This window comes from Lonchura striata, chromosome 36 (assembly GCF_050655825.1).
Source record: "Lonchura striata isolate lonStrDom1 chromosome 36, ASM5065582v1, whole genome shotgun sequence".
Classification (NCBI taxonomy): Eukaryota; Metazoa; Chordata; class Aves; order Passeriformes; family Estrildidae; genus Lonchura; species Lonchura striata.
In genome coordinates this window covers 4,309,231-4,328,317 of record NC_140738.1, presented here as the reverse complement: position 1 = coordinate 4,328,317, position 19,087 = coordinate 4,309,231, and the positions used below count along the sequence as shown (strand labels likewise).

Here is a 19,087-nt window from a genome sequence, read left to right as displayed (position 1 = left end):
GAGGAAGACGGGTCCTGCCCTATTCAGGCAGCCTCGCTCTGTTCCCCTGGTGTGTGACCACAGACACAGGTTATGATCCATGGGCAGAAGGAGACAATAAAACAAAGAAAAGGGAAAGGATTCCCTAAAACTGCGGTAATTAGCCTCTGAGACTAAAGTGTGCAGGAAGAACCAAGACCCAAGGACAAAGGACAGGTGAGTATTTGTTGGGATGGGGCGGATAAGGGGGGAATGAATGTGTGTGACAGAGGCTGCTGGGTACCCCAGACTTGCCAAGTGATTGCTGCAGCCTCTCACGCTGCTTTTCGTCTTTTTCGTGGGAAAAGCGGCCAGTAAAGAGACCAAGGGAGTGATAAAAAAGAGAGAATCCCCCCCGGGGAAACTGGGACTGGGTCTTAGGAAGAAGAGGAGTGAGAGTGGAGAGAAGAAGCCGAGGGTTTCCTGGCCACTGTTATAACTCATCCAAATTAAGTACCTGCAGGAAAAAGGGGGAAAATTATTAGATTGCAAAGAACTTAAGAAAAAGTAGTAATACAAAAACCATAGAATATCCAAAAGGAGAGAGATGGATTTGTTTTACATTTAATCTTAAGAACATGGTCCAAAATCCAGTAAAAAACAAATAGTAAACAAACAAACAAAAAAAAGTAAAACCAACACAACAGTCTAACTCTTTATTAACCCCCAATTATATACTAAATCATATTATAAGTCTCCAAACAGTTATAAGGAAGATAACAAACAAAGCTACTCAAACATTAGAATTAATATTAAGTCAAGAAAACCAAACAAAAACTGCACTGTATTAAAATATGTTAGCTTTAAACTATTTATTAGCTAGAAAAAAGAGTATACAATTATTAAAAATAGATAGCAATAGGGAAGTCATCCAAGAAAAGAAAAAAAAAAAAAAGATATATTAAAAAAATTATGACCCAGGTATCAGTCCAAAAATGAGAAAATAATGTTAAAAACTAGAAGTGGGGTAATGTATTATGAATGAAATGGTAGAAAAAATTAAAATTCTTCCTTTTATGTGTTACAAGTGTTTTAATGTTTCTTCTTTGTTTAATCCCATGTTTTATTAGATTACCAACGGAGTCCAAAGAATACAAGTAAATAAAAAATATTGCTCAAGCCAAATGACTTATAAAAAATAAGAAGAAAGATTGTGAAAAATGCATATTTTATGATTGGCTTTTCACAAATATTACAATTAATTTTATATGTGTAATGTTAGCAAGTTATGCTGTATTCATTCACTTAAGTAGTGTGTGAAATAAATTAATTGTGTAAGTTTCAGGTTCCAACATAATGTCAAAATAGAGACTATGTATGTGGTGGGAGTTTTTTTTTTTTTTAGAATGAGATACTCGCTTCGAGGAACACCTAGATCATTAAAAAAAAAAAATAGTTTTGTTATCAAAATAAATTAATTTCTCCAAGCCCTACTCAGATTCGAAGATGCCTTAAGAATTAAAAAAAACAGTTAACATACAACAGTTTTTATTTTAAATAGAATGTATGCATAACCATGAAAGATATAGGAATATGAAACCAGCTATTGCTTTTAAAGCTATTCCTTTGTCCAAAAAGAATGCTTTTCATAACTTAGTGTCCAAGAGCATCCAGACGTCAGTAATTCTTTGCTTTTATTGTCTTATAATTATCCCAACTCTAAACTGTACTAATTTATTCGTATTATTATTTTTATAACAATTTTATTATTATGAAAGTTAAAAAATTTTAAAAACCCAGTAATTAGCGTTTTTCACAACGGCGATGCCTGAGAGGAGGCTGTGAGCCCGCGGGCAGAGGGGCCCCGCTGGAGCAGCCTGTCCTGGCAGGACTGAGCCCGTGGCACAGTGACCCACGCTGCAGCACTCGGAGGGGGCTGTGCCCAGGGGATGGACTCCGCTCCGAGAAGTTCCTGGAGAAGTCTCGGCCGGGAGAGAGCGCAGGGTGCAGCAGGGAACGACTCCTGTCCCTGAGCAGAGGGAGAAGCCCCGGGGGATGAGCTGAGCATGGCCCCATTCCCTGTCTCCTGCCCTGCCGGGGGAGGAGGTGCAGCTGGGAGCAGGGAGGCGCGGGGAAAGCTGCATTTAAGGCTCTGCACTGACTTCTCCTTCTCCTGCTCCGAGTCTTTGGAGTTTTCCGCCAGAAATCTCTCTCTTCCCCCACCCACCCACAGGGCATTGGGCAGGTTTCCCTTTTCGGGGGAAATCAAAGCGAAGCTCTGATGCACTAACGAGGGGCAGGAGAAGTGAGGCTCCTGGGCTTCCCGCAGAGGCGGAGGCACGGGAGGCGCAGGGCCGGGAAAGCCGTGGCGGGAGGCGCGGAGAAGTTTGTTTGTGTGGGCAGCTCAATCCCGGCTCGGCCCGGGCCCGTGCCGGGGCTGTTCCTCATCTCCGGCTTTCCCCTCACGCAGCCCGGGGGCGCCGAGAGCGCGGGGCGAGGCGGGGCCGTGCGCAGAGCCCGCCCCGAGCTCGCTGCCATTGGCCGCCGGTGCCGTCAGTCGCGGTTGCGGCGCGCTGATTGGTGGGAGCGGGGCGCGGCGCGGCCCCGGCGGCGGGCTGAGGGCGGCCGTGGCCGCGCAGCGCCGCCATTGGCCGAGCGGCTGTGCGGGCCCGGCAGCGGCGGCAGCGGCCGGAGCGCGGTGAGGCGGCGGCGGCGGAGCTCGGAGGCGGCCCCGGCGCAGGTGGGAGCCGCGCTGGGCTCTGCGGGGGCTCGGGGCCGGCTGCGGGCGGAGGGGGCGGCAGGGGGCTCCGGCGGCTCGCCGGTGCCGTGTCCGGCCCGTGCCGGCCCCGGGCCGAGGGCGCTGCGGGAGCGGCTGCCCGCGGTCTCCTTCCCGCCGGGGCCGGGCAGGAGCCGCTGCCGGAGCAGCGCTGGCTCGGCCCGGCTGCTGTGGGTAGGACAGAGGGGCTGCCCCGCGGCCGGGAGCGGGCGGGGAAATTCCCGTCGCCGGAGGTTCGTGTGCCCGGGGGAGAGCGAGGAGTCCTGTCAAAGTGACTTTATTGCCGAGCAGGGGCAGAGGCCGTGGGGCATTTGCCGTGCGCTCTCTGCCGTGGCTGTAGCCCGCAGCCTCCTTTTTATCCTCATTTTCCCGGCCGATCTCCCTCTGCCTTTGCCCACCGGCTGAGTTCCTTGGAAGGTTCCGACTTCCCGATGCGCCTGGAGCCTGCCCTCGTTAATGTGCACCCTCCTTTTGTAGAACAGCCGATATTCATGGCTCTGTTAAGTCTTTGTTCTTCTCCTCCAAGTTCAGGAATGTAGCAGGACTTTGAGCAGCTGTCTGGGTCAATTTGTACCATTTATTGGAACTGATGGTTTCTCCCCTTATCTACAGGTGCCCGGCCCTATCTCCAGGTAGATTCACTCCTTGACTCAGTTTTGTCCTTCCCGGGTCCTCTTTGGTTTTGGGATTATTCTCGGTGCCCTCATTCCCTGTCCTTTTGTAGCCGTTTGTGGATCAGGAGGCCTGGCTGCCACCTGCATGCCCTGGCTCAGCTGCTGGATGAACTGCACTGCCAAGGTGTGGAGCATGGTAAAAAGATGAGAGTTGCTGCAGCACAGAAGAGGAGAAGCAACATTCGTTTAACCCCTGGTGTGCCAGGGAGCCAGGAAACCGTGTCCCATTCCCATTCTTTCCATGTTTGGACCAATACATAAACTGCTCTCCTATTTCTTTTGTTATCTTTTTTAGCACTTTTCCTTTGTCATCTCTTTGCAAACAGCAGTTTGAGTAATTTAATTTTCCAGTAACTCCTCTTTTTTCTGCTCACAGATAATGTGATCCCATCCCCCGATGAAATGTTGTGTTTCTCATTTCAGTGGCTTGGTCGGCAGGAAGGTCAGGAGCTGGAGTTGTCTGGTTGGTTCTTATTCCGAGGACAGCTTGTAATCTAATGATGCCATTGAAATGATAAATGGGTTCTCCGTCTGATGATATGAATTGGTTTGCATTCCCAGGGGCTGGTCCATGGTGTTGTAGGATTTGTTCTGGTGGCCATGCAACTTTTCCCCATTTTTGGGTGCTCCCTCCAGCAGGGGCTGCATCAATTGACTGCTTTTTTTGAATTACATCATCAATATTTGAATTCCAGCTGATTTTTCTGAACTTGTTCTAGCAAAAACCCCAGTGCTCTGATACACCCTGTACAGCATAGACAGTGGCAGCAGATGTGGGAGTGGGCAGAGGGATGATCACCCCCTTATTTTAGGAAGTTTTCCCAACATTCTCCATTTGCTGTTTCCCTTTGCAGCTTCAGCCATTTCTGTTGCAGAGTCAGAGATCCTCAGCGTTGGGCTCTGCCTTCAGCTGTGCAGATTCCACCTGTGCAAGCAGGCAGAGCTTGGGGTGAGGGGCAGAGGGAATCGGCCAATTCCTGCCCCAGGCAAGAAGAGCCAGGTAGTTGCCCCACTCTGCCCCCAGCAGTGTTAATTTGCATTTCTAAAGCTCCTCTCCCGGCTGCCTGTTAATGAGTTAAGGGGTCACTTTTAAATCTCTTCTAGTTTTGCAAAATACAGCCAAGAGGTGAACATCGAAGAACCCAGACCAAAATTTTGGTACCTCTAAGAGCCACGCAGAAACATACATGAGAAAATTCCAAGGCGATTCACATTTTTCTTCTTCTCCTCAGAATAAAAACTCATTCTCACATCTCTGACCCGAACATAACCGGCAATATAGATGTGGGAGTAATACAAAATATGCTCTAATGCTCTAAACTTTGCATTGATACTGCATGAAAAAGAAAAACTCCACCAATATGTTTAGTGTTAGAGTCAAGGCGTTCCTTGATTCTAGCCAGGATGTGCAACAGAAATCATTCCATCCCCACATAGCCCAGGTGTGCAGAGAAAATCGTTGCATTACACGTGGCTCTTACTCGATTTTTCCCAAACCTGATCCAGTCTGATCCAGTCTAAATCGATTGGTTTCATGTTCTGTAGTTTCAAGTTGTGCAGTTTTTAGTATTTGGTTTCCTATTGGACCCAGATTTCTTTGCTTGTGCTGTTAATGAGGTGGGAAGTGCTGGATTTCCTTCTCAGCCTTTTGCAGACCAGGTGTCTGCAGCCCTGCCGGGGGCAGTGTCTGGGGTAGGTGTTGGTTGCTGTTTGCTGCTGGGGTTGATGTTTTGCTGCTGGTCGTTGTCTTTGTGGGTCTCTTTTGGGCCTTCCCAGTGTGTTGAGATGTGAAACTCATCTCCACTGAGTGGTGTAACATCCCCTAACAAAACCTTTAACATTTGTTTCCCCAAGGCCAAGGCAAAGCAAGCCTGAGTAGAGAAATCAAAGGTTAACAATGTTCAAGTCTATGAGCTGGTCTATTTTCCATGGATGCACTGGAAGGCAGGGCAGTGTGTGAGTGAGAGCCAGAGTGGAATTGTCCCGGTGTGTCCCCAGCAGCTGTGGCAGTGCAGGCCCAGCGAGCACTGAAGCTGCAGCAGTGGCAGCAAGGGCTGGCCCCGGTGGCTGGAGCTGCCCAGGGAGGGTGGCCAGGCCGAGGATTTCAGCAGAGGAGGCGTGGGCAGGCCCAGGGCCTTGCCCCGCTGTGGAGCCCTGGCTGCTGCTGCGCTGCCTTCAGTGCAGGCTCAGGGGGGCCTCCCATCCTCCTGCTGCAGGCGGGAAGTGCAAATCTCCGGGGCTGCAGAGACCTGGAGCCCAGGCTGAGGGGTCCCCCCGTGTTCAGCTGTGCTGGCGGCTGTTTCTGGCCTCGGGGCCCTTGGCATGGGCCACGCCACTTGGCCACCAGTGGTGCTGCTTTGCACTCCTTAGGCAGAGCCCATGTCCTGCTTGGATGTTGGCAACAGCAAAGTGCCAAGGCAGGCTCTGTGCCAGCCCAGCTTCCTGGGAGAGATTGCACCAGAGACAGGATTCTGGCCACAGACTGCTTTAAATGTGCATCCCTTATCTCCACCCTGCACTAGGTGGAGAATTCCCAGGGTAAGGAATTCCAGAGATCAATTGCAAGGGGAAATAATTGAATATCTGCCCTGGCTCTGGCTCTTCTTCTTACCCAAGCCAATGGCAAAAGCCGTACCCATGGCATCTTGGTTTCTATCCCCAGCTTCCAAAGGTGTTTCTTTCTTTCCCCATTCATTCTTTGTACCCATCCTGAGCTCTTGGGGTGCCAGGGGTATGGAGGTCCCATTGTATTCCTAAAGCTGCCATAACCCCCTGGAAGATCTTTCCTGTAAAATGAGTTCTGCTCTCTGAGTCTGTTGCTTCCACAATCCCTTTTGTTGGAATTATGTATTTTAGAAATACCTTAATAAGTGATCCAGTGTTTGCTGAGCAGTCAGAATTGCTTTTGCCCCCCTGTTAGGTGAGATGGTGTCACCAGAAGATATTGAAGCCTTCCTGCTCAGGGCATTTCAGTGCCAGGCTCTTACAAGCACACACAGCTGTGCCGGTTGAGCTGACCATGGGGGGTAACCTGCGCTTTGTCTGATTCCCTTTCCTCAATAACAGCGTGTCTTGGAACTCTTTTCCCTTCTGCTGCCCTTGAAGAGCCATCCACAAAGACATTTTCTGCCTCAGGCCAGGCAATGTCTCCTGAATCTCCCCCAGGCTGGGTCTGGAGCTGTGTCACTTGAATGCAGTGCTGGGTTTCTTCCCAGCCCCTCTGTGGGCTGTTCAAACAGGAGGCTGGGTTAAACCCTTCCCCTGTCCTCAGTTCTGAATCCTCCTGTGCCACTGAACAAGTTTCACACTGTAATAACCGAGCACTGCTCATCCACTGCGAGGCTCTTTTGGTGATCAAAGCTTGAACTTGATGGCAGACTGGAACAGTCGGAGATCCTGTTGTCATCAGGTTTTGGGCCTTGGTTCCCGTTGAAGCTGTGGCTGCACAATTTTGCAGCCAAAGAGGGCAATCTGGCCACTGGGTGAAACATTTTGGCCCAAGGATTCCTTTGGCATGGCCCTGTTGAACATTCACCTACAATTCCAATTTCTTTTCTGAGTCTGGAAGAGCCAGAGCTGAGGCATCAATAGTTTTGGTTGTTCATTTTCTCAAGTTTTGCTCACTTTCTCCTGTCCATACCACAGCATGGAGGCTGTCTGGGGTTAAAAAGTCCTACAATGTTCTGGCTGGAACAGAGAATCCTCAATCCACGTTGTGTATTTGTGTTTTAATTCTCAGAATTGTTGCAGCTTGTTTTGGTCTTTTCCTTATTTTCGTTTACTTCTTTACATCTGAAATTGCCTAGACTCTCTCTGGGTCAATCCTTCAGTCAAATTATGACCCATATATTTAACCTTTTTCTCCACCATTTGCAATTTTTTTTCAAATACTCAAGATATGACTTTTAGCCAGAAAATTCAGCCATTTCAGAGGGGCTTTGTCTAGCACTTGTTCTTGTCCTCCTCATTGGAGCCATCTGATTCCTTGAGTGCAGGATAGGAGTGCTGTAGGGAGACATCCCTGGCTCTCAAAGCACTGCCTTTAGCAGGGACTCCATACCAGGCTGTGAGCCCTTCCTTCCCTCCCCTGGAACAGGGTGTTGCTTTTAGACACCACTTGTCCTGGTTGCTTCCAAGTAATTTGGAGAGGCTCCACATCAAATTTTCCGTCTTTCCATGGGGCTGCCCACACCTCTGGTTCCCTTCAGCATTGGCCTTGCCAGACATTTGACACAAAGGTACAGCAGCAATAGCCTCTGTATCACCTTTTACAATATTACAACGCCACCATCAAATTCCTTCCTAGTTAATAACAATCAGAGTAGGAAGAAAAAGAAATTAGTTTATTTCAAACCTATCCTCTTCAGCTCCTAATAGTGCATGAACAAATGACACCAGCTCAGCTTTCCCATTTATTCCCTTAATAATGAAAACACTCCTTTACAATTTTCCCTCCTTAGGTGTAAGATTCAGAGTGGATGGAGAGGCCCCTGTGTCCATCAGGAGAGGCCTCCTCTGGATGCAGACGCAGCCTGAATGTTCTCCAGGGCTCCAGTGTGGTGGGTCCCCGGTGGGATGGGAGCTCAGAGAGCCCTGCCAATCCATGTCCATGCAGGGGTGGACTTGCTCCTGCTGAGGGTGCTGCTGTCTGTGCTTGCAGTGTCCTTGTGGGCTGCAGCTGGAGCCCTGACTCCTTCCCAGGGGCTGTTTGGGTGGGCTCTGCCCTGCCAGGAGGGCAATGCCTCTGCCAGGTGCTTGTGGCCGACCCCGTCATCCCCTGGGTGCTGGGGCCCCCTTGGGCCCTGGGGTTGATCCCTCAGGGCTGTGGGAACTCTGCCGTGGCCTTTGCCTTCAGCTTGGCCTTTTGCTCATCCCTTCTTGCCTTCAGCTGCTGTGCCCTTGTGCCCAAGTGCTGCAGGGCTTCTTGTGCCACTCCTGCAGCCCCGGTCACTGCCTGTGGGTGCTCATCCTCTGAGAGCTGCTGAGCTTTCTGCAAAACCTTTCTGCAGGGACCCAAAGCAAATCCTGAACAGCAAATCCTGATCCTTCATGTGCACTCTGCATTTCCCAGCTGTTCCTTTGTGTTCCCCCCTGTGCTCAGGGTCCCTGCCCAGCCCGTGTGGCAGAGCCGGTGCCTGTCCTGCCGCAGTGTCCAAAGGCGGCCCCCCCGGCGGGCAGGGCCGGCAGCTCCCCGGGGCCGGGCAGCGGCCGGGGCGTCCCGCAGCCTCCCGGGGGCCGGGGGCCACTGCCGGCCCTGCCCGGGGCTGGTGGGGTCAGGCAGCGCCCGGCGCTGAGCCCCGGCTGCCCCACAGCCCCGGCCCGGCCCCGCAGCTCCCCACAGGCCCCAGCCCGTGCTCCCGGTGCCGCACCTCTGCGCCCGGTGCTGCCGCTGCCACCGCAGAGAAACCCCTGGCATCCTGACCTCCTGCTTTTCCTCTCCTGGAAACCGGGGATGGAAAGGATCTGGATCAGCTGGCAAATTGTGAGGATAAAACAGTGCTGGAAAACAAAACAATCCTGAGTATTTTTCTCTTCCTCCTCTTTTTCATAATCCTTTTTCTTACCACACAGATTCCTCCTGCTGCTTCTTGCCTGAACCATATTGCTGCACTCTCCTTCACCCAATTCCTTCCCAGCACACCAACACCATGCATCCCCTGTTGTACAAATGCCTTCTCTACTTCCCTTGTTGCCTCCCAGGGTGTCCATGTCCTTAATTACCTCTGGGGGAATGTGCAAACTACCTCAGCATTCTCCTAAGGGACCCTTCAGAGACATTTTGGGATCATCATCCCTTTGGCCAGGACCCCTCCCTGGCTTTCCCTTTTCTCCCCTCCATGGGTGCCCTGCCATGTTCACTCCCCAAAGATCCCAGGGCACTCACTGATGAGATTTTCAGTGCTCTCTCCCTGCTGACCCTTCCCAGACCCCCTGATGTGTCACTCGTCTGTCTCCTGGTCACTCCCGGGTCCCCAATCAATCCCCGGTGCCGCCACCAGCCAAGGCAGCCGATCACCCAAAGTGGGTGAGGCACCTTCAGCTGCACTCCCTGCCCACCACCCCGGAGGGTGGAAGGAATTCGGGATGAACCCCAGGGTGTGTGGAAAAATAGACATCAGCAGAGGATTCTGTCCACAAAGCAGACAGAGGAGTCCTGTAAATGGAATTTCATTCCTAAAAATGGGAGAGGCCATGGGACACTCCCCATGGGATCTCTCCAATTGTTGGAGGACACAGTCTCTTTTTCATCTGAAATTTCCTGGCCACATCTCCCTCTGCTTTCCCCACTGGCTGAAGTTCTTGAGAGCTACAGACTTCCCAGTCCACCTACTACATACCCACCTTGATATGCTCCCTGCTGTTATATAGCAAACGATATTCATGGCTCTGTTAAGTCTTTGTTGTTCTTCTGGAAGTTCATGAATTGAGCAGGACCTTGGCAGAGCAGCAGTTTGTGCCATCAATTGATAATATTTTCTGAAACTGATGGTGTCTCCTGTCATTTCCTTATGAACAGGTCCCTGGCCCTATCTCCGAGCAGACTCACAGCATCTGTTTGTAAAGACACTTTCCTGTGGTTCCTTCCATGGGGTCCCCCGTTTGTGGGACATCCCCCCTGGAGCAGGGTGTCCCCTCTGTGCTGCAGCCCCAGGGCTCGGGCAGAGCTCAGCCAATCAGAGCCCGCGGCGCTGATGACTCACCAGTTGCCAGGCAGACTCGCAGCTCCCCGCGTTCCCCACCTGGACCCACCTGCGCCCCCCCTCGGCCCCATGGCCCCGCGAGGGGAATTTGGGGAGGTGGGAGTGGGGCAGCGCCAAGGCCGGGCCCCCCCGCGCTGTCCTGGCGGGAGCGGCTGCAGTGGGGACCGAGTGCGGGCGGGAGCGGCCGAGAGCCCAACGCTGCCCCAGCCCGACCTGCCCCAGCTCCATCCCTGCCCCTGCGCTGGGATGCTGTGGGTCTGGGGGCAAGAGGGAGCCGGCAGTGGGTGCTGGGCCTGGGGGCAGGAGGAGAAGGGAAGGAGAAGCAGGCTTGAGGAACAAAATGGTCAAAGGATGCAAGTGGCAGGAAAGGGTGGGATTGTGCAGGAGAAGGAGGAATAGGAGGAGGAAGAGGAGTGTGAGGAAGAATAGGGACACAGGAGGAGGAGGAGCAGAAACAAGGACCACCACGAGGTTCCATTCCTCTTTGTATCTATAGCCTCCCCTCAGCCCCAGGAGCATTGCCACCCCACATGCAGCAGGTGACTGTTGAGGGGTTCCACGATTTTCACAGGGGTGAATCATGGCATTCCTCAGCTTTATTGGGTTAAATGTTGGTGATTTATTTTTTTTTAGGGGCTGAATCTTTTTGTTTTGGAGGAATTTTTTGCTGAATCTTGATGTTTGGGGAGGTTTTGATCTGTGTCTTAAAGTTTGGAGGATTTTTATGCTGAACCTTGGTGTTTTGGAGGTTCTTATAGACACATGATGCCCAATGACTTTGTGAGATGAAGTGGGGACAGGAGGAACTCCCAGTCCAAGATGCTCTGTTCTTTTTTTTTTCCCCCAGACCAGGATTTTTCATTCCCGGGGAGGAATGAAAATGGAGGAAATGGAGGAGGAGGAAAAGCCCTGGAGATCCCGCACAAGGAGTGGCAGCAAACCCAGCCCAGGGAGCTGCGGGGAGGAAAGAGCCCCCCTGAGCCAGGAAGGCGGGCAGAGATCCAGCCAGAGCTCAGAGCTGGTGGAGAAACCTCGTGGCAGGGAGAAGCCCCACAAGTGCTTGGAATGTGGGAAGGGTTTCAGCTGGAACTTGGATCTGATCCAGCACCAGGTGATCCACACTGGGGAACGGCCCTACGAGTGTGAGGAATGTGGGAAGCGTTTCCGCTGGAGCTCCAACCTGAGACTTCACCAGAGATTCCACACCGGGGAGAGGCCCTTTGAGTGTGGGGAGTGTGGGAGGAGCTTCAGCCAAAACTCCATTCTGATCCAACATCAGAGGATCCACACTGGGGAAAAGCCCTTTGAGTGTGGGAAATGTGGGATGAGCTTCAGCCAGAAGGGCTACCTGATGCAACACCAGAGGATGCACACTGGGGAAAAGCCCTATGAGTGTGGGGAATGTGGGAAGAGCTTCAGGCAGAGCTCTGGCCTGAGGAGACACGAGAGGATCCACACTGGAGAAAAGCCCTACGAGTGTGGGGTGTGTGGGATGAGCTTCAGCCTCAACTCCCAGCTTACGGAACACAAAAAGATCCATACTGGGGAAAAGCCCTACAAGTGTGGGGAATGTGGGAAGAGTTTCAGAGAAAGCTCAGCCCTGATTCGGCACCAGGTGATCCACACTGGGGAACGGCCCTACACCTGCTTGGAATGTGGGAAGAGCTATGGGTGGCACTCAGACCTGAGAAAGCACCAGCGCATCCACAGCGGGGAGAAGCCCTACGAGTGTTCTGAGTGTGGGAAGAGGTTTCAGATCAGCTCCAGTGTTCTGAGTGTGGGAAGAGGTTTCAGATCAGCTCCAGTCTCCTCGTACATCAGCGGAGTCACACAGAGGAGAGGCCCTACCGCTGCCCCGACTGCGGGAAGGGCTTCAAGCACAACTCCGACCTCACCGTGCACTGGCGCATCCACACCGGGGAGAGGCCCTACGAGTGTGGGAAGTGTGGGAAGAGCTTCTCACAGAGATCAGCCTTGATCAAACACCAAAGGAGGCGCCACTAAGGGGGGAAGCCCTGTGAGTTCCCCAAGGGTGGGAAGAGCTTCTTATGCTCCTCCCAGCTCCATTCCCTATGGGAGGATCCACATTAGATGATCCTCAGTGACCTTCATTGGGCAGTCTTGGTGATCTATGGGCCTGGTCATCTGTGTTGGGAAGACTCTTGACTGGGAGGCTCCACATCTTCCTCGTTCCCTGTGGGCACCTAGATAAACCCAGTGGCAGGAACATCCATTGGGGCACAGACCAACAATGGGAATTCCTTGGGGAGAGCAGATTTAATGACTTCCAACTCCATAAAATCTTTTGCATTCAATCCTATCTTCTGGTGGCATCAAGGAATACTGAATGGTCTTGGAGGTATGTCCTAGGTTGACTATATGATGCTTGTATCTCCAGTTGTCTGTTCTGTTTATAGTGAGTTATAATTTTTGCACCTTTAAGACTTGTTCCGAGAGCAAAGGAGGGAGAGAAGGGCAGAGTTTGTTTTCAGAAACTGCACTCACTCCTCCACATTCCTGCTCCTGGGCCGGGTTGTTGCAGATGGACAGACAGAGGTACAGAGCTCTCCTTTGCTGTTAATTAGTTTTAGCTAGCTGTGGCAGAGAAGTTCCCTGGACTGTGGCTGTTTTTCCCTTTTCTTTGGACCTGTTTAAACCTGCTCTGGCCTGAACACCCAGAAGAGCACCGGCAGCTCACACCTGTGGCCCAGCGGGCCAGGCCTGGACTGTGGCATTTCCAGCACCGGAGGGACTGATAAGAGACTGAGGGAGCTGAGCTACAACCCACGGAGGGACTTCCTGAGTTTGTCTCTCTTTTAGAGCAGCAAGAGGTTTTATTGTTTAATATTGTTTAGGTTTTATTCTTTAAAAAACAGTTTTTTCCACTGTTCTCCAAGGAGATACTTTTCCCAAACTGGCTGGGGGAGGAGCCAATTGAATCTGCTTTCCAGAGGAATCCCTTTGGAGGTTCTCTCCCAAATTTGCTCTGAACCAGGACAAGGTCTTTTCCAACTTCAGGGATTCCACGATTTTGATTTCCTATTGCCCAAGGGTGTCTTCTGCAGCCAGATGGTGGAAAAACTGGGGAAAAGACCAAGATTTTGGAGACAGTGGGGTAGAAACTCCACCAAAACGGTTCTTCCCTCCACCCAAGCACGTGGATCCTCAGCCGGCATGGACATGGAAGTCTTTTTCTTTTGGCCTTGATTTTGTTTCCATTTCTCTTTATCCCTTTAAAATATCCAATATTGAAGTAAAAATAGACATTGAACTAAGTTAGTGGATGTGGTCATGGTAGGACACAGACATGGTGGGACACGTGTAAGAATGTGCCCTCTGTTGACAGAGTAAACAAGTTAACCTTTTGTTCCCTTAAAAAGGACAAAAGGCCAGGTGTTTCTCTCCTCAATTTGGTTGAAAGACACCTCATAGGACCTCTGGGACTTCACCTCAAACTTAAGGGTAGCTAATTGGACAGGAGCAAAAAAGTCCCACTAAAGCAATTCCCTAGAAAAGAAGAGAACAAAAGAAGTTAATTGCTTTAGTGAAGTGTTTTAGCAAGAGCAAGAGCCTCTGCCCTGACTTGGCTTTTCTCTGTAAAAAGCTTTTTTATTTTTGCCTTTTATTAAAACTTTTTATTTCCAACACTGTCACATGAGCCATCCTGCTTGTTTTATGCCACCTGAGGTAGCTGAGCTATCAAGGGTATAATGCTTATCTCTGAGAGCTTATAAGACCAGGCTCAAAAAGAGAAAAAGCATTAGACATGGAGGGTGACATGGGCACGCATGGACATGGAGGGGGACAGGGCCATCTCTAGGGACATGGGGAGACACAGGCATGGATGGAGACATGGGGGACAGTGACAGGGATGGAAACATGGTGGGGAGACAGCCATGGGTGAGGACATGGTGGGACATGGCCAGTGACAAGTGGGGACATGGCCGTGGCCGGTGCCATGGGAGGAACTTGCAGGGGATGAGGGGGATGCTGGGTTTGAAGGAGTTGAGGGTTCCTGTGCAGGACTTGGACCTTGCTGAGGCCTTTGGGGAGCCTAGGCCGAGTGGCTCCGGCTGCTCTGGGAGAACCTGGTGGAGGTTCTGGGGCAGCTGCTCAAGGACCCCTGACCTGGAGCCCCAGCTGGGCACTGGGCTCCTGGAAGGGGATGAATGTCCTTTTCCCTGGGAGGGAAATCCCAACACCCCCAGGGTGTCGGGGACAGCTGAGGGGCCACAACTGGGAGGGGAAAGCCCAACAGAGCTGTCCTCCTCCTAAGCTACATCCTAAAAGTCCCAAAACTCAAGGATTCCTCCCAGGAAAAAGCTTCCAGGAGCTGCCTGAATTGAGGGAAAGGGGGGATGTGATCCTCAAACTGAACAGGAGGGGCCTGGATCCCCAAATCCAAGCCCGGGGTGAGAGGTAGAGCTGGAGGCACAATGGGGAAGGGGTGGGAGAGCAGGGGAAAAGAGGATTCTGACCAGGAGAGGAATGGGACCCTCAGATTGAGTTGGGAGGGGTCTTTGGTTTGGGGGAACAATGGGAGTGGGGAGGGAAGGGTGGGGATGGGATCAAAAATGGGTGGTTCCATGGGGATCCCTTAGTGTCCCCATCACTTGATCCCTGGAGTGACTTCCGTGAGGCTCTGGGAGGGGGGAATGGATCTGCACTGGGTGGGTCCCCAAGCCCCCTGCCCATACCTGGGGGGCTCATGGGAGGTTCCCTCTACCCAAACGCTGGTGCTGCAGCCATGGGGGAGAGGTGGGTAGGAAAGGGGGATCTGGGGTGGTCAGGGAGGAGGAGGAATAGGAAGAGGAGAGAGAGATGAGGAGGAGGTTAGGGAAAAGAAGGAACAGGAACAGGAGGAGGAAGAGGAGGAACCGCAGCAGATCCACACGGTTTGTCTGCCCTTCTGCTGAGTCTGCAGCTCCCCTGGTCATGGCAGCATTTACTTCCCCAGATCCTGCAGGTAAGTGGGGAGGGGGATCTCACCCCAAATCCATTGGGGGATTTCTGGGAGTTTTTTTTTGCAGGGAAAGGGATATTTGGATCTTGCATTGCCCCAAAGGTGAGACGCAGATGCCCCTTTGGAGACTTGTGAAGGGTTCCTGTAGCGATCTCTGTACTGGCTGGGGCAGTGGTAACAGTTTGGGGGGGACATTGGTTTTGGGGTTCCAATTGGCATCGGAGTGGGGAGAGCAGCAATGGCCAATCCTGGAGCTGGGGGATCCCAGCAGCCTGGAGGAGTGGGGGACTCTGGAGATGAGCAGAGTCTGGGCCCATCCAACTGTGAACAGGGTGGTGACTTCTCGAGCTGGACTTGGGCAGCAGGACCAAGGTGCTCACCCTTTGTTTTTCCCCCAAGCCAGGATTTGTCCATCTGTCCTGGGTTGTAAGATAAGCTTGTATTCTATTTGACATCTGTTGAAGGCAAACCTGTTGGGCAGGTTTTGTTATCTTTGCCAAGAACCAGTTTTGCTCCTAAGAGGTAATAGTTTGTTAGTGGGCCATTGACTGATTCAATGCAGGGCTGGTAACATAACACCATCCTATTGTGAGATGTTCCACCCAGAGGGGGGAAGCCAAGCACTCTTTTATTGGATATAAGGGGGTACCTTTTTGGGGACAGAGCAGCTCTTTACTTTGGGGGATTGCCAGAGAAGCAGCTCCCTCTCTCTCTCTTCGCGGGATTCCCAGAGAAGCAGCTCTCTTTCTCTTCTTCGCGGGATCTCGCAGCGAAACAGCCGGGGAGGCGGCGGCGGCGGAGCTCGGAGGCAACCCCGGTGCAGAGGAAGACCGTCCCCACTGCCACCAGATCTCCAGAGGAAAACTATACCCTTCAAAAGATCACCACTGCAGCTGCAATTCATCAACCACTGCAAGGGGAGCAATCATCCCAGCAGGACTGCTACTGGCACCCCAAATCCTCAGGTTCTGGACTTTTTCACTGGTTTTGTTTGTACCGATTGCATTTGCCTTTTTAAATTGTTGTCTAGTTTTCTCCTAGTAAAGAATTGTTACTCCCATTCCCACATCTTTGCCTGAGAGCCTTTTAATTTAAAGATCCTGGTAATTCAGAGGGAGGGGGGTTTGCCGTTCTCCATTGCACAGGAGGCTTTAGCCCTCCTTCGCAGATTCCTGTCTGGTGTGTAACTGGGTACTGAATCTCCCATTGGATGTTCCTGTTAAATATCCTAAATAATCAACATTAACAAATTGTTGAAATCAGGGGCTGGGTGTGCCCCATCCCCAGTGGGACACCTGGAAGCTTCCTATAAAGGTCTGGTTTTAACTTCACTGATCTAACACTGTTGCAAGGGTTCTTTTTTTTCTCTTTTGATTATAGACAACAGGGGGATGAGAGAAGCAGAACAGGAATTGTAATCCCAGAATCACAGAACATTCTGAGCAGAACAGGAACACACAGAATCATCAAAGGAATGTTTGAACATGTACAGAGGCTCCAGAACTGTGACTTTGGCTGGTCAGTGTCTCTGCTGGGAGCCTCCCAAAGGGCCTTCAGCCACTCCTCAGCCCTGGGCAGCAGCAGCATCACCTCCGCAGGGCCCAGCAGGGCTCTCCTGAGCTGCCCTTGCCCAGCTGCACACAGAGCCTGCCCCAGCCAGGGCCCTGCACACAGGCAGGTTTCTGTAGGGCCGGGCCGAGGGCACACAGGGTGGGATGGGCTCTGTGAGCGCTGGCAGGGACAAGGCACCTCTCAGGAGGGGATGTCCAGGCCCAGGGAGATGCTCAGGGAAGCAGAGGGGGCTGAGCAGAGCAGTGCTGGGGGAACAAACCCATCCAGCCCCTCACCTTCCCTCAGTCACAGGGAATCCTTTGCCTCACATCTCTCAGTGGCAAACTCTGAGTGCAGCAGGAAAGCTGGGGATTTCTGACCTCAGAGAGCCATAAATGGTGTGTGGGTAGGAACACAGTTCCTAAAACCATCTCCTTCCATCCTTTTGACCTGGGAGTGCAGATGGTAGCAAGCCTTTCTGCAGTAGGAGTGATTCCCCTGACAAATCCTGAATATCCACCCTTGTCCCTCTGCCAAATGGCCACAAACCCAGGGCAGCAGGGCAGGGATGGCTCCTTGAGAGCCCCCACACACATCCCTGATTGCTCCTGGCACACTCAGCCAGCACAACTGGAGCTCAGGCAGGGACAGGGATGAAGGTTTTCCCAGAGCAGGAACAAGGGTGGGTGAGTCCCAGCAGGACAGGCTGCAGGGAATGGCCCAGGTTTGGCTCCAAGCAGCCTCTCCTGACTTGTCCCTGTCCTTTCTCCATGAACAGGTGCCCATGTGCAGCCACAGCAAATGTCCAACAGCAGCTCCATCAGCCACTTCCTCCTGCTGGCACTGGCAGACACGCGGCAGCTGCAGCTCCTGCACTTCTGCCTCTTCCTGGGCATCTCCCTGGCTGCCCTCCTGGGCAACGGCCTCATCATCAGCGCCGTAGCCTGCGGCCACCACCTGCACACGCCCATGTTCTTCTTCCTGCTCAACCTGGCCCTCAGCGACCTGGGCTCCATCTGCACCACTGTCCCCAAAGCCATGCACAATTCCCTCTGGGACACCAGGAACATCGCATTCAAGGGATGTACTGCACAGGTCTTGTTCTTTCTCTTCTTCATCACAGCAGAGTATTTCCTGCTGACCATCATGTGCTACGACCGCTACGTGTCCATCTGCAAACCCCTGCACTACGGGACCCTCCTGGGCAGCAGAGCTTGTGCCCACATGGCAGCAGCTGCCTGGGCCAGTGCCTTTCTCAATGCTCTCATGCACACAGCCAATACATTTTCCCTGCCCCTGTGCCATGGCAATGCCCTGGGCCAGTTCTTCTGTGAAATCCCACAGATCCTCAAGCTCTCCTGGTCTAAATCCTACATCAGGGAACTCAGGCTCATTGAAGTTACTGCTTGTTTAGGACTAGGTTGTTTTGTGTTCATTGTTTTCTCCTATGTGCAGATCTTCAGGACTGTGCTGAGGATCCCCTCTGAGCAGGGACGGCACAAAGCCTTTTCCACCTGCCTCCCTCACCTGGCTGTGGTCTCCCTTTTTGTCAGCACTATGATGTTTGCTCACCTGAAGCCCCCCTTGATCTCCTCCCCATCCCTGGATCTTGCACTGTCAGTTCTGTACTCAGTGGTGCCTCCAGGCCTGAACCCCCTCATCTACAGCCTGAGGAACCAGGAGCCCAAGGCTGCAGTGTGGAGACAGATGACTGGATGCTTTCAGGAACATTAAAGTGCAGGCCAATTTCTGGAAATCACTTGTAATAAAAGTTATCTTTGATACTTCTTGTTGTTTTCCTCTTGGAGGTTCTTTTTCTTTGTTTTACATTTTAATGTTGTCCACAAAGAAATGTCATTATTTGTGTCATTTCTCATTTTATTTCTCCCCACCTTCCCTGTGGCCACAGACTGTGTCATTGAGGGGCTGTGCTCTCAGTGTTTTTAAAGGAACTAAAGGATGTCCCAGCACAGTTTTCTGCAGAGATGCCCTTTTGTTGCCTTCTCTGGAGCTGCAGCAGCAGTGTCTGTGTGCAGAGCTGGGGCAGATCAGGGCTGGCACAGCAGCTGTGCCCAGGAGCAGCAGCACTTGGTGCTGCCAGTGCTGCTCCCGTGGCCCTGCCCCGCTGCCCTGGTGGCTCTGGTGTTGCTGCAGGGCCTGAGTGCTCTCGGGGCCGGGCACAGTCCTGGGGGTGGCAGTGCCGGGGCTGCAGCAGGGACAGGCCATGGGCACTGCTGGGGCAGCACTGACACCTCAGGCCAGGGCCTGGGGGCTCCAGGCTCCTTGCCCAGGCTCTCTCAAGAACACGGCCAGGCCAATGCTCAGCACAGAAAACCCCCGTGAGCAGCCCCAGGCTGGCCGTGGGCAGGCTGGGGGCAAACAGCATGGCTAGTGCTCTGCAAGGGCCCTGGGGGAGACGGGAAGGAGCAGCAGAGCAGGGGCTGATCCATCCCCAGTGCTGCAC

The 19,087-nt window shown here is 52.3% G+C and overlaps 2 protein-coding genes across 2 annotated transcripts in view; both read left to right on the top strand.

Annotated features, from left to right (window-relative positions):
- Nucleotides 1–13,594, top strand: part of LOC144248803 (uncharacterized) — a 1,234,558-nt gene extending 1,220,964 nt beyond the window's left edge. The window contains 2 exon segments of the mRNA XM_085565667.1: nt 11,151–11,905; nt 11,908–13,594. Of these exon segments, the coding sequence (XP_085421793.1) occupies nt 11,151–11,905; nt 11,908–12,113 (961 nt within the window). The 3' untranslated portion in view covers nt 12,114–13,594.
- Nucleotides 13,595–17,337: 3,743 nt separating this feature from the next.
- LOC144246405 (olfactory receptor 14C36-like) lies at nt 17,338–18,753 on the top strand. Its single transcript, XM_085565587.1, has one exon. The coding sequence runs from the start codon at nt 17,425–17,427 to the stop codon at nt 18,355–18,357; it is 933 nt and encodes a 310-aa protein (XP_085421713.1). The 5' UTR covers nt 17,338–17,424; the 3' UTR covers nt 18,358–18,753.
- Nucleotides 18,754–19,087: the final 334 nt, after the last annotated feature.